Source organism: Vigna unguiculata, chromosome 7 (genome assembly GCF_004118075.2).
Source record: "Vigna unguiculata cultivar IT97K-499-35 chromosome 7, ASM411807v1, whole genome shotgun sequence".
Lineage (NCBI taxonomy): Eukaryota > Viridiplantae > Streptophyta > Magnoliopsida > Fabales > Fabaceae > Vigna > Vigna unguiculata.
Window position 1 is genome coordinate 10,352,525 of NC_040285.1, and position 14,719 is coordinate 10,367,243.

At 33.1% G+C, this 14,719-nt stretch overlaps 2 protein-coding genes across 2 annotated transcripts; one reads left to right on the forward strand and one right to left on the reverse strand.

Annotated features, from left to right (window-relative positions):
• Nucleotides 1-6,694: 6,694 nt before the first annotated feature.
• On the forward strand, nucleotides 6,695-9,113 carry LOC114190488 (ankyrin repeat domain-containing protein 1). Its single transcript, XM_028079394.1, has 6 exons — nucleotides 6,695-6,980; nucleotides 7,917-8,008; nucleotides 8,096-8,174; nucleotides 8,273-8,367; nucleotides 8,513-8,608; nucleotides 8,844-9,113. The coding sequence occupies exons 1-6, from the start codon at nucleotides 6,806-6,808 to the stop codon at nucleotides 8,919-8,921; spliced, it is 615 nt and encodes a 204-aa protein (XP_027935195.1). The 5' UTR covers nucleotides 6,695-6,805; the 3' UTR covers nucleotides 8,922-9,113.
• Nucleotides 9,114-11,052: 1,939 nt separating this feature from the next.
• LOC114190528 (ras-related protein RABC2a-like) lies at nucleotides 11,053-13,036 on the reverse strand. The gene is made up of 6 exons (XM_028079453.1): nucleotides 12,668-13,036; nucleotides 12,207-12,275; nucleotides 11,959-12,024; nucleotides 11,733-11,854; nucleotides 11,367-11,495; nucleotides 11,053-11,277 (listed from the first exon to the last, which is right to left on the reverse strand). The coding sequence occupies exons 1-6, from the start codon at nucleotides 12,804-12,806 to the stop codon at nucleotides 11,167-11,169; spliced, it is 636 nt and encodes a 211-aa protein (XP_027935254.1). The 5' UTR covers nucleotides 12,807-13,036; the 3' UTR covers nucleotides 11,053-11,166.
• Nucleotides 13,037-14,719: the final 1,683 nt, after the last annotated feature.

The window sequence follows — 14,719 nt, forward strand, 5'->3', positions numbered from 1 at the left end:
CAAAGTGGCCCCGACCACCCTATCATGCGCCTAGTGCCCTGGAGCGAAATTTCCCCAAATGGTACCTCTACCTTTTTCTTTAGTTCATACAGATGTAAACCAGTTTTTAATTGATACCAATAAAATCAGTCGTTTAATATAGAATTATCTCATTCAATTTAAGTATCAAACCACAATTTAGAATGAGAGAATTTAACTTGTTCAATTGCTCAAATTAGTACTTCATACTCTTTCCTTTGCTTAGCCAGTTTTAAAACAATTTCTAATGTGTAACAATCTGCCCAATTTTTCAAATTCTGATTCTCTCATTCATTCACTCATCTAAACTAATAAATCAACATAACTACCAAATTACCACAATTTATACAAAATCAACACATGATTTCAGCTCTCACCATTAAATGAAACATAGATTTATCAAGCTTATACTAATTCAAATACTAGAATGCTAACATACATTATTCAATTCAAGTAAATAGAAATGGAAGTTTAAAAAAACAAATTACCTTTTCTTGCTTGACACAACGACTCAAATAGATCCAAGACAACCAAAATATACCTCTAGCTCCATAAGATAATCTATCTACACATAGAAACATCACAAACACAATCAATACATACTGATATGATCATTGATTAAGAAAGACTCATACAAGCGGAAGAATGCTCACATGTAACAAAAAATAGAAATAGATCAAGAAAAGGGTTGAATCTTAACTTACGCGAACGAAGAAACTAATTGGTCCAAATTGAAAAGCTCATCGTGAGGATCAATCTTATAGTCTCTCTTCATCAATCAGACGAGCAGAGAGTGAGAAAAAAAGGTCACAAAGCATGCATAATAGAAATGGTCACAAAGCATGTTAGTGTAAGTCTTAGTTTGATAGATAGGTTTAGGTTAAAATACCTTTTTGGTCCCAATTTTCGTTTACTTTTTTCAAATAGGTCCCAATTTTTGTGTTGTGCTCAAATAGGTCCTAATTTTTGTCAATTTGATTCAATTAGATTCTAATTAGGTAACGCCGTTTAAATTGGTAATGTTTCACTATACAATTGGCATTTTTGTGCTACGTGTTCCATCAGTAATCTTATGTGGCACTATTTTATTTATAATGAGATGGTTAATTTCATGTTTAAACATATTATGTTTCAAAATAAATGCAAAGAAGTAAAAAAAATAATAACAATGCAGGCTAATTAAAACGAAAGAAAAATGAGGATTTAAAGGAAAATTAAAAAAAAATTGCAACGTAGGCAGATTTAAACGAAAAGGGGTTTTACTTAGAAAATTAGGGATTTAGGTTTGTTCGAATTTGGGGGAAAGAAAGAAAGCTTCAGATTGTGTGTGCCATTGCTATCAGGATCATCAACGATTCATCGAAGAGAGGTTAGGTTTGCGATTGTGTTTTTCGGTTTTGCGATTGGGTTTTTTCTTTTTTACGATTGCGTTTGTGTTATTTTTTATTATGGTTCTGATTGTCTGATTGTGCTTTTGTGTTGTCATTTTGTGCTATTGTATGCCATTGTCGTTTTCGTTGGTGTGTCCCACTCCTTTTCCCTAATTTAGTGATACTCTTTGTCAATGGATTGGGGTTGTGTGTGTGCTTTGTCGGTGTTAATTTTATTTCTTTCGAAGTTGTGGTCCTTGTGTGTGTTTTATGTGATATTCAATGTTTTTGTGGACCCTGCTTTACAATTTTTTTGTCATATTTTCCAGATAGGTCTATCACGTATTTGAATAGTGATGTTAGATGTGTGATGTAAGTTTCGAAGTTGTGGTCCACCATGGTGGACTTTTTAAACAACATGGTCTAGTTAATTACATAGGTGGGGAAACCACTATTTGGGCCTATGACCCAGACAGGTGGAGTTATTTTGAGGTGATAGGGGAAATAAAGGAAATGGGCTATGTTAATGTTACTGAATTATGGTATGCAATTGAGAATGCCATGTATATGTTGGTTGATGACAAAGGTGCAATAAACATGATGCATGTTGCCAAGAACTATAGCCAAGTTCACATGTTTCTTGTGCATGGTATTTCTGAAGCAAAAGTTGTGGAAAATGATTTAAAAGATAAATTGGGTTATCTTTGTGGGGATGACTTAGAGAGTGGAGAGAGCAGTCATATAAATGATAATGACAAGAAGGTTCAAGATGAGGTGGACAAGGTTAATGAGGAGGTTCATGAGGAGGTTCACGAGAAGGTTCACGAGGAGGTTAATGAGAAGGTTCATGACCAAGTTCATGAGGTGGTTCATGAGGAAGTTAATGAGGAGGTTAATGAGCATATTCATAAGGAGGTTCAAGATGATAGGCATGAATGTGAGGTTGAGGTTGATGTTGGTTTGGGTTACTGTGAGGTTGAAGTGCAGATGGGGGGTGATGGTTTAAGTGAATGTGAGGTGCAATCTCACTTGAGGAATCATTTGCCTCAAGTTAACGAAATTGATGTGAAGGGTGAGGAAGGAGTTCAAGATGAGGTTCAACATAAGGTGGGGGATGAAGTACACCAATCTAAAAATTTGCCTAATCCGAATTCTGTTAGGGGATGTGAAAAATCACCACAAGTAGATATTGAAAGACTTGTTGATGTCCAGATCAGTTTGGACAATGGTGATCACAATTTGTTTGAAGGGAGTGTGGAGGTGCAATGTCAAGTGCATAATGAGCAAGAGTCTGACCAAGAGTCTGACCAAGAGGAGCATACTGAAAAAGAGAAAGAAAGCAAGGAAGAGGAAGATAACGACAATGAGGAAGATTATAGTTATGAAGTTTCTGATAGGGAGACAACAGAAGCTGAATGGCAGTTAGATGAGCTGGTTAGTCTTAACGAAAGTGATGATGAAGGCTGAGGTGATGAAAGTTCAGGTGATGAAGGGGGCAGCTGTGGTCCATTTGGGACATTTGTCATGTCAAAATCCATGGTTGACGATAAGTGGGATGTAGACACAAATTTCATAGATAAGGAAGACTTGCAACAAGCTATAATAATTTATGTAGTTCATTTTGGTATAAATATTAGATGGGTTAAAAATAATAAAAAAAGAGTGAGAGTGAAATGTATGGGGCACAAGGAAAATGTGACTGGTCTGCATATGCTGCATATATTCCTTTACACAAAACATGGCAGTTAAGAAAAGTTGTTGATAAGCATATTTGTTCTAGGGAGTTCAACTTAAGATTATGAGCACAAAATGGCTTAGTAAGAAGGTAGAAAAATCTTTAATTGAAAATCCTAAATTCAAGATTAAGGATGTGCGAGAGAAGGGGTTGAGGAAGTGGAATACAAATATCTCAATGGCTATGGCTCGTAGGGCAAAGTCCTTAGCTTCAGACCAAGTGGAAGGGTCATTCAAAGAACAATTTTGAAGAATACATGACTATGTATATGAAATTCTGAGATGCAATCCTAGTAGCATAGTGAAAGTCAAAGTGGATAATATGCAAGGCGAATCGGTATTTAGTAGGTTTTACACATGTTTCAAAGCATGCAAAGATGCTTTTGTGGTTTGTTGCCCCTTTATTGGGTTAGATGATTGCTTCCTGAAAGGGAAATATGGGGGCGAGTTGCTAATTGCAGTCGCGAGGAATGCTAACGACCAGATACTCTCTCTAGCATATGCCATTGTGGAGGTAGAGAACAAAGAGACTTGGAAATGGTTTTTGGAAATCCTAGTGGATGATCTAGGTGGAATTGAAGTATGTGGGGCATGTACATTTATGTCCAATCAACAAAAGGTATTCATGTTCTGTTCATTGTATTATTTTTCTTCATATTCAGCATTTATCACAATATGTACTACTGATTTGCCTTGCATAATTTTCCTTTGCAAATAGGGTCTATTGCTTACGATCCAAGAGTTATTACCTAGTGCAGAGCAACGATTTTGTATGAAGAATATGTACTCCAATTTCAGAAAACGCTTTGCTAGTTAGAAGTTGAAGAACTTAATGTGGAAGGCAACAATTGTGACACACCCTGTGGCATGGGAAAGGGTAATGAGAGATATAAAAAAGTACCTCATTGCTATACCACCTAGGTTTGTATTCATATTGCATTTGTTTTATACTTTAATATATCAAAAATGGCTAATCTTATTTAATCTTTGTGAATACACAGATTTTGGTCCAGATCAAGATTCACCAGGAATGTTGTCACTAAGACAATTGTAAACAACATGACAGAGGTATTTAACAGTTGATGCTAAGAGCAAACATGTTCTCTCAATGTTGGAAGACATACGAATATACATGATGAAGAGGTGACAATCTAAAAGAGAGAAGGTGAAAAAAATGGAGGGGCAGATTTGTCCTAAAATAAACAACAGGCTTCAAGCAGAATCCAAAAAAACTACATACTGGATCCCAAGGTATGATTTATTTATGTGTTGATGATGTGTTGATGTATAATATCATTTATTGTATAATGTGTTTATGTATGTATATGAATTATGATGTAGTTGTGCAAAAGGGAAAGTATTTGAAGGTCCATACTTTTTCGTGGTAGGGGACAAGTATGCTGTCAACCTGGACACCCGAGATTGCAACTATAGAAAGTGGATGATAACTGGCATCCCGTGCTGCCATGCACTTGCTGCCATCAGGTTCTTGAACTTGAATGCAGAAGATTATATCCCTCTACGTTTCAGGAAATCAAGTTATGAAGAGATGTACAACTCCATTATCTTCCCTATCAATGGATAACACTTGTGGCCCACCACTGTTTTCCCAGATGTCATGCCTCCACATAAAAGGATTATGCATGGGAGACCCAAGAAAAAGAGAAGACTGAACAATGGGAGTTGAGGAAAGATGACACTCCATTAAGAAAAGGTGGCCATAGAAAAAGATGTAGAGTTTGTCGTGAACTGGGGCACAATAGAAAACATTGCCCACAAGTGCCTACACAAGTGCAGTCCTCACAACCAATTGACGCTCCTCCACAACCAACTCAACAATCTCAAGAACCAACTTATGCTCCTGCATAACACACTAAGCCATCTCAGGAACCACTAATTCTGCAGTCTGAAAACCCAATTTAAGATAGCTTTTAATGTAAATGTATCTTGGTGTTTAATTTTGTACTTTCATGGTAGTTATTTTGTACGATGGATTAACCATTTTGGATCATTTGGACCACAGACTATTTCATTTTGTAAATTGGATCAATCAGGTCTTAACTAAGTTAATTATCAATTATAATTTTATTATTATTCAAATCATTTTACTATTTACAATGTGATTTGGTCTTAACAAATTAGACCTTGGATTTTATCTCTATTGGGAACATTATTAAACAGGAAAAATTTATCCAGTATAGAAATTGATTTTGTTACAAAAGGTGTGAATGTTAGAGAATGAATTAGAAGTATATTGTTTGGTGTTTTTGCTTTGAATTGAATCATGAAACTCAATCCCAATGAAACTTTTATCATATATTCTCTTAAATCAAACTAATTGTTTTTATTGTGTGAATTTTATTACTTTCTTAGCTTTAGACTTATTTCTCATTCATCAAAATGTCTCCTTGTTTGAAAATTTTAACCTTCATTTGTAAATAAACATAATTTTTCTTAATCCACATTAGTCTCTTGGGAAACAATATTAGACTTTCTATTTTATTACTTGTGTTATTTGGTACACTTGTCAATCCTGTAATACCTAACATGCAATAACCCAATTAAGCAAAGTTCACAAAATCACAGACCAAGGCTAGTTTTCCTTAACTAACTAAACAACTCAAATAGTTTTAAGAGTCAAAACACCTTTAACTTCACATGATACTCTATGTATATGTAAAAACATTTAAAAAAAAATCAGACCATACCATTAGTATTATTGATTAGCAGAGACTCATATATATGAATCTAAAGACACATGCAAATCGAGAAAGCCTACATGCAAAGAAAAGAACAAATTGGACCTAAAAAAGAGAAAAAAACCAACTTACTCAAATTGAGAAGTTAATAGGTTGAACTTGAAGAACTCTTCGCGAGAATCACTCTAACGACCTCAGATATTCCAAGAGATGGACGACAGGTGAGAAAGCTTAAAAGAAGGTAGAAATTTTCTAAAAAAGTGATTTAAAGACAAATAATATGTTTTAAAGTAATAAAACTCGTTTATAAAATTTTTATTTATACTTAAGCGTTTTAATATTAAAATAATCGAGTCTCACTATTTTAAAAACACCGTCAACTCTAAAAATATCATTTTCTATATTCTCACAAAACTTTTATAATTTTATAATTTTATAATTTTGTAATTATTTAATTTTATGATTTTATAATATTAAATGTTTATAATATTATAATTTTATAATTTATAATTTTACAATTTTACAATTTTATGATATTATAATTTTATAATTAAGTTTATAATTTTATAAAATTAAAAATAAAAAAAATAATTTTTAAGATAATTATGCAAGTAATGATAAAGATAACATCTACATCATTGAGTTATGAGTCACGTAAGTAAACTAAGGAAAAAGTTAAACTGTAAATACTCAATACAAAATATAAATTATATAAATATTTAATAAATAGTAACAATTTAATAAAAATTCAAATAAATTTTTTTAAATTTATGAAAAAATTTAAACTTAATCAAACCTTTCAAAAGTTAAGAAATAAAAATTTAACCGAACAAAATAAAAAATAATTTAGCCAAAAGAATAATATTTAACCCTTCACACAACAAAATAAACTGTGACACAGCCCCACCTCTGGGAAGCGCACTCCTCCGAAAACTGTGTGCTGAGAGAATTTGCGGCGGCGGCACCGTGGAGAAGAAACAATCAATGGCAGTTCCAGGGAGGCGCAACGGCATGAACGACGACGAAGAGGACTTAGACGATCACGCCCTTTTCGAGGAAGAAGGTCTCGTCGAAGACTACACCGATACCCCTCCTCACCTCCGCGACCTCTCCGCCGCCGCACAGGTTGGCGACGTCAACGCCCTCCGCCTCGCTCTAGGTTCTCTCGCCGTCACTCTCCGTCCTCTTTTTCTTTGTTTTTTTCTTTTTTTTTTCTTTTTTTTTTATCTCTATTACTCTGTAATAATTGATCTCTGACCTGCCCCTGCTGCAACCTTTTTGCTTCTTCAAAGTTCAATCCAAACCCTAGCGAACTAGGGAACAAATTTTTTTTTTTTTTTTTTATATCTTCTGTTTAAAAATTGATTTATGGAGAGTTACTAGTTTAGTCGACGTGAATATTTGTCACCTTCAGGTAAATTGTAAATTTGAGTGTCTTAGCTACATCCACGATTTCGGCCGCAACCATGATGATTTTAGGGTAAACAGTGGCTGTATCAACTGAATATTTCGCAGCATGAATAAACTGTTAATGTAATCCTTAAAGTATTGAAGATTCATTAGTTTAATCCTACGTTGAAATATTTTACTAACATTGATATGCTAATTTGAGGATTTTCCGATACTTGGAAGACTATGCAGTATGATTTATAATTCTAGGGACGACTCATATTATTTCATTACTTTAAGGACTGCTTAGAAGAGAGTCATAGGATTAAATTGACGATTTATTTCAATATGGAAGATTGCTGTGAAACTCCGACTACCAATGCAATTTAATACCTTAATTCTCATGGCTTTTGAATTTGATAGGGTCCTTTGTCTGGTTCATTAGCAGTAAAAATTTAAATTTTGTAAAGATTGATGATGTATAGTTTGTTTGCTTTCATGTCTCTCAGAAGTGGTTCTCTCTCGTACTTAGAAGCTAGTAGTTATAGCTTCTGTGTTTCTTTAGTGAATGTGATGTGATTACTTTCTTCTCAACATGTTTCCAAACATACGTAATTTGTAAAGTTATCTTAAAAATTATCCTCACTTGGGTGCTGATACTGGGTGTCATTTCTGTTGATGCTTATCCTCTTGCTATATACTGCAGATAACTTGACTGGTAGTATTGATGAGCCAGTGGAGGATGGGGATACTGCTCTTCATTTGACATGTTTATATGGTCATCTGGCTTGTGTCCAGGTATGATATCTTTGCTTATTCTTACTTTTTTTTACTCCAATTGTATAGACATTGCATGAATTGTTGATCTTGTTTGATAAACTGCAGCTGCTACTAGAAAGAGGAGCAAACATTGAGGCTAAGGATGAAGATGGTGCAATTCCTTTGCATGATGCTTGTGCTGGAGGTAGTTTGATTCTCAAATCATATTCTATAAATTGAACTTATATTATTTTATTGGGAGCATGAATTTCAACGTCGTTTTCTTTAAATGGTCCTAAACAGGATTTACTGAGATAGTCCAACTGCTACTAAACAGAGCCAATAACGCAGAACATATAAAGATAATGCTGGAATCAGTTGATTCTGAGGGTGATACAGTGAGTATTTATTAACCTTCAAAAAATTTGAGTTCCTACTTGGCTTCTTTCTTGATACCAATTCCAATAGGCATTCCTATCCCTAACTGTCTTTCTATGATGTTTGATGAATTTCTCCATCATTTTCTTGTGATTATTTTCTCAGCCTCTTCATCACGCAGCAAGAGGTGAGCATGTTGATGTAATTAGGTTGTTGCTGTCTAATGGGGCATCTTCCACAAAGGAAAACTTATACGGAAAGGTAAATTTAGTGGATTTTGGTTTGAGGAAACAAAATATTTTTCTTTTTACTGGTAATTTAAAAATATTATCTGTTCACTTTGTTCCTCCTTTCAAAGATTTGTCTATGAAATGGTCAAAGTATTTTATTGTTTTTGCTTTTAAATGACAATGTTGCAATTATTAGTGAACTTAAACAGATCACTGTGAATTGCCCATTTCTATTATTCATCAATTTCTAAAATAATTTTTGGCAGACCCCAGCAGATTTACCTGATCAGAACACTGATGCTCGGAGTTTGCTTCACGCTGCCGTCCATGCCATGCCATGCTAATCGCCTTATGACGTTGGTCAGTAGAAATATTTAGTTTCATTTTAAGAGAGCTGCTACACTTTTTGGACCATAAAATCTGTATTACATACACTATATGTTTCTTCGAATTCAAAAATCAAAATGATTTATTAGAGGAACATCTTTGGAGTTTTAACATTGGCTAGATAAAAAGAAGTATCATTTCTTGTTTAAGCAGCAAGTCTACTAATTTGATGAATCTGACTGAGATGTATACTAATTTTACTATAAAAATATTTTTTCTATTTGTTATATGTATTGCTTTCGACTTTTAAAAAATCAATTGAAAATAATTATTATTTTGAAGTATTTTTTTATTAAAATTTGATAGTGTTTTTAATTACTTAACACCGTGGTTGAACTCAATTATAATTAAACTGAGTTTTTAAATAAATAAATAAAAAGATGAATCTAATTCATTAATATAATTGATTAAAAAACCAAATGTTATTAATATAATTCATACCATTTACACCCTTTCATAAAAATATGTAATGCTAGATGTCTTTTTTCATGACATTAAGTGACAATCGTACTTGTTGAAAATCTTAACCCATTAAACATCAGTTAACGAGTTAAAAATAATTTGAAAATACCTATAATTCATTGGCTCCTAATATTATTAATAATAAATAAATAAAAGCATTAATCTGTTGGCACATTATGCATCAACTTTATGAGGGCGTAAAATGATAATCAATAAACATGTAATACATAATTTCTTCGCCATCATTTTTCCCTTAAACAAATAAATAATAATAATTTCTGTTATTTTTATTTTCTATTCTTTTTTTTTTCAATTTAAACAACTTAAATATGCATTTTATTTCTACCTCTTTCACTTTACGTCCAAACACAGTAGAAAAACCTAGATGGTGTATTTTATTTTTAATTTGAGAACTTTAAACTTAAATTTTTAGTGAAAAGTTTCTTTTTTCTTGAATAGTTTTACTGGCTACAGAATTAATAGCCAAACGATTTTTTCAAATCCGAATCTTTTCGAGCTGGACGTGAGTTGGTCTTTTAGCCATGAAAATTATCTTTTTCTTCCTGTATCATGAAATCGTCAAATTGTTCATAAGCGCTTTTCAAATTTTGATGCGCCCTCCTAAAACTTTTGTCTTTTCTAGGAAAACCATTAAAGAATGAATTAATATTCTTCAAAAAATGTTCCAAAGCAGTTTAGTATTCTTACAAGACTATTCTAGAACAATAATAAGTCATGAGATTTATCATTAACTTGATATATGAGTGTTATCTTGTTACATCATTCTTAATTTTTGTCATATACAATTTAATAATTCTATAATTTTATAATTTTGTAATTGTTAGGGTTAAATATGTTTTTGATCCCTCAAGTTTTAGTAAATTTTGGAATTAGTCCCTCATCAAAACTTTATACCAATTTAGTCCTTCATCTTTCAAAATACGTAAATTTAGTCCTTTTAACCAAATTTTGTTAAGTTTATTTAACGTTTCAAGCGCATTTCATGATAGTATTTAAGTTAACATTGAAACAAAAATGTGTCGAACAGTGTAAATAATTTAAATATTATCACGAAATGCGCTTGAAACGTCAAAAAAACTTAACAAAATTTGGTTAAAAGGACTAAATTCACGCATTTTGAAAGATGAAGGACTAAATTGATCAAAAGTTTTGATGAGGGACTAATTCCAATTTTCGCTAAAACTTGAGGGACCAAAAACATATTTAACTCTAATTGTTATAATAATTATGTGATTTTCTATTTTTTTTATCAAAAAATCCCAACTAGTAATAAAGAAATTCTATAAAGGTTGGGGTCTTGAAAACCTCACTTTAATAAGTTGTTGCACTCTCTATTTTGCGACACCTTGTGAAGAGACTAAACTTGAGCTTTACACCTGAGGTGCGAGTTGTATAACATGAAGGTGGAGACCAATTAGAAAGTTGGTTCCTTGAAAGTATATGAAGCTTTAGCATGATTTTCATGGTGGAAGTAAGAAGTCGGATAACACAAAGCATGATTTACATGATTTTCATATGATAGATGATGTAAAATGAATACACACAAAGCAGCAATTGCATAATATCGGGATTTAGATAAATTTTAGGGCAGAAACAATAACAGAATACACAGAAACAAGTGCCCATTAATTCAATAAAGAAAATACAAGAATAGGAGAAATTCCATATACAGGAATCTGAGGGACCAATTATGACTCAATTTACAACACATTGGAACAATTAAGAGCAACAGCCACCAAGTTCGGATGCTTGGGGTTGCGGTTGTTGCTTTAAAACATTCCTTTTCACCACTGTAGATCCTTCTTCCAGAAGACTAGGAACTTCCATTATCTATCAAAATGGAGCAATATTGTCATTATAGCAAATGAAAAACCAATGCACAACAAATAATTTACAATATCATCACTTCACTTCCATACCTTTTGTGCAAGTTCCTCGAAACATCGATTCACATTTTCTCTAGTTTTGGCACTGCATTCAAAAAACAGACATCCTAACTCCTCGGCAAGTGCTAAACCCTCTTCTTTAGTCACAACCCTTTCAGAATCCTTACAAAGAAATCAAATATTATTCAAGAAATTACTTAAAAGAATCCATCATAACAAAAACTTAAATCATGACAAGTACATGTTCTTAAAGTTTATTTCTCAATGCAGAGTGCAGACCAGCTCTGAGGCACATAATTTTTATTTTCAAACACTTCATTGTGGAAAGATTTCACAGTAGTCACCGGCCGATTCATTCCTTGGATCATATGTTTCCAACAAAAATAAAACACAACTTACTCTGTCAACTTTATTTCCTACTAGCATCTTCACGCAATTCTGATTAGTTGAATAGAGTTCCACTTCTTTAGACCACACTTCTGATAAGTTTGTGAAGGTGTCTCTTCTCGTTACATCATAAACTAAGAAGAAACAAAAAGAAATATATACATATATAATTTAAAGCATGGATTAAACACGTTACTAACAATGGCTCAGAAACTGTACATAAACCTTTTTAACATACCAAGAATGATTCCTTGCGCTCCTCTATAGTAAGAACTAGTTAGCGTTCTAAACCTTTCTTGTCCAGCTGCAACATAGATGTAACATTATTAGACATGAAATTACAACTTTATTCAACCATATATATGTCAATGCACAAATGATTCAACAGAAGGACAAAAAGAAGGAACAATTTCATATACTAGTTTGCATCATTCACATGAAGCCAGAAACTTAAAAATTCATCAATTCACATGAAGCAATTATTACCTGTGTCCCAAATAGTCAGTTTCAATCTCTTCCCACCTACTTCGAACACCTTGATCTTAAAATCAACACCTAAGTAACACAGAACAACACAAGATAAGAACAAATAGCATCACATCCTATCATGACTGTAATATCTGATAAAACCAGATAGAAAAAACAAAATATTGAACAGTATTTTGTACAGAATGATATCAGATAACCAAAGTATTAACCACTGATTCAATAATAACAAACAATGAAAACACAGTACATCGAAAATCTCTGACCCAAAAAAGGTAAAAAAAAAAAACAGCTACTCAAAACGTTCACAAGTGGTCCCCAACAGCACACTTGAAACCCACATGAGAAGTTCACAATTCTCTTTTTATTTTCCTTTTAAACATAAAAAAAATCGTGATATTTTCATGGTTAAGTCCTAAATCGTGAGAAAGAATGGTTTTTTAGAGGGCACAATGAATTACCGATTGTGGGGGAAATATCTTCAACAGAGTTGGAGATGAAGCTAACAAGGAGGCTACTTTTTCCCACGGCAGAGTCACCGATCAACAAGATCTTGAAAGAGAGATCATAGCCACTGCTCTGACCAGAAGAAGAACTCATTCTCTCTCTGAATGATGATGATGATGACAACAACGAAGTGCTTCTGAAAAAAGTGTTTGTGTTTCTATATATGTATATCTTTGTGAGTGAAAAGTACAAAGAAAGGAAGCTATGTTATGGAAGTGGGTAGAGAGAGAGAAGAGAAAGCAGAAAAGGTAACCTGTAATGATAGAATGGGGTATAACTTTAGCAGCATTTTTCATTTCGAGAGTGAAAGAGAAGTTAAAGAAAACGGCTACCTTTGCCTGGGTTAACGAACAATAATCAGCTGACTAACGCAACGACACAACAACGTATATATTCTTTTCTTAATTTCTTTTTATATGAAAACCTTTTTGTTTTTCGAATTATTCCTTTCTATCACTTTTCATAATGCTGACGTAAATTGAATACAAAAAAGTGTTTTTTACAATTCATTTAACGGAAATAATTAATTAATCAATTCTCATATTAATTTAGTAACATATTTTGAAGTTGTGATATTTGGCATCTTTAGTTAGTAGTGTGAATTAAGTTTTTCAGATATTTTAAGTGTTTTTTTTAATTCCTGGCAGTTTATATACGTAAATTTTTATATTTTAATTGTCCATTCAATCTTTATATATCATAATTACATATTTAAATCGTGTAAATGCTTTTATAATGTAATGTTGTATTAGTAAATTCTTATCGAAAAAAATAAAATAAAATGGTACGGATGTTCTTACAAGGTTGGATTTTTTTATATCAAAAAAGATTAATAGTAAAATATTTTGGGTGCTCTATGTAACGTCAATAGATAATTCTAATTAAATAAAATGTCGCATACTTAATAATATCCAAAGGGCACGAGGTTTTAAAGTATAAAGAACTTATAGTCATCCAAATATACCAACAGGGAACAGAGGCACCACATCACACCATGCCATGACAGAAAATAAAAGTAAGTTAAACAGTTATCCAAAAGAACTTGCTCATAGAGCAAGATATTACAATATAGCAGGGTCCTTCAAACATGAGTCCAACATCAACCCATGACCATCTAAGCTCCAACATCCCCATTGTCACTATGATCATCAGGGGTTTCCATATCTGTTCACACCAAGGAATTGGTGATCATTGCAAAAAGAAAAAATCACAGAAGAAGGCAAACACAAGCAAGAAGGGTAAGCTAGAGCAAAAAGATCTTTATCATACAATTTATCATGCAATTTAAAAATCAAGAACATATAAATCATCCAAGCATGTGATAGCAAACAAGCAAGACTCTAATGTTGTGTTTATTTTAAAGAGAGAAACTTTGCGAGGAAAGAAATCAGACTTCATGTGATGTTCGCTTAAGGGTATCTCTGCAGATGGCAGAGCGAGGATGCCAGGAATCCATCAGATTTGTAATTGCGGGTATAATGCGAAGATTTGCTGGGATTGGCTTGGGGTATTACATATTTACCCCTGTCATCTCTCTCACGTGCCATGCATGGTGTGGGATGGTACGTAAGTTAGTCATTTTTTGAGCACCGTTCAACAGCCATGCACTGTGTAATATTCCTGAAAAAAGCATTAGATTCTTGACACTTATGACCATACAAAGCTGTTTGAATTTGTTTGACTGAAAAAAAGCCATTAAATACGTATTGAATAAGTTAGATAGGTTGGTAGCTGGTATTGGTGGAGTGTATAAGTTATAATAGGGGAGAAGGCAACCTGGGTTTTTGGTTTTGGTGGAGATATCCGTTTCGTTGTGCTGCCATTTCAGGTGAGTGTGCTATTTTTTTTAAATGTGTGTGTGTAAGTTGAGTTTTGAACTGGTGTGCGTGTGTTATTGTTTGATTTGAGTTGTGAAATGGTGTGGAACCCATCCAGTGTATGACCCATTTACCACCTCTCTGCTGCAAACACACTATCGGTGCAACCATGACTCGCTGCAACCATGA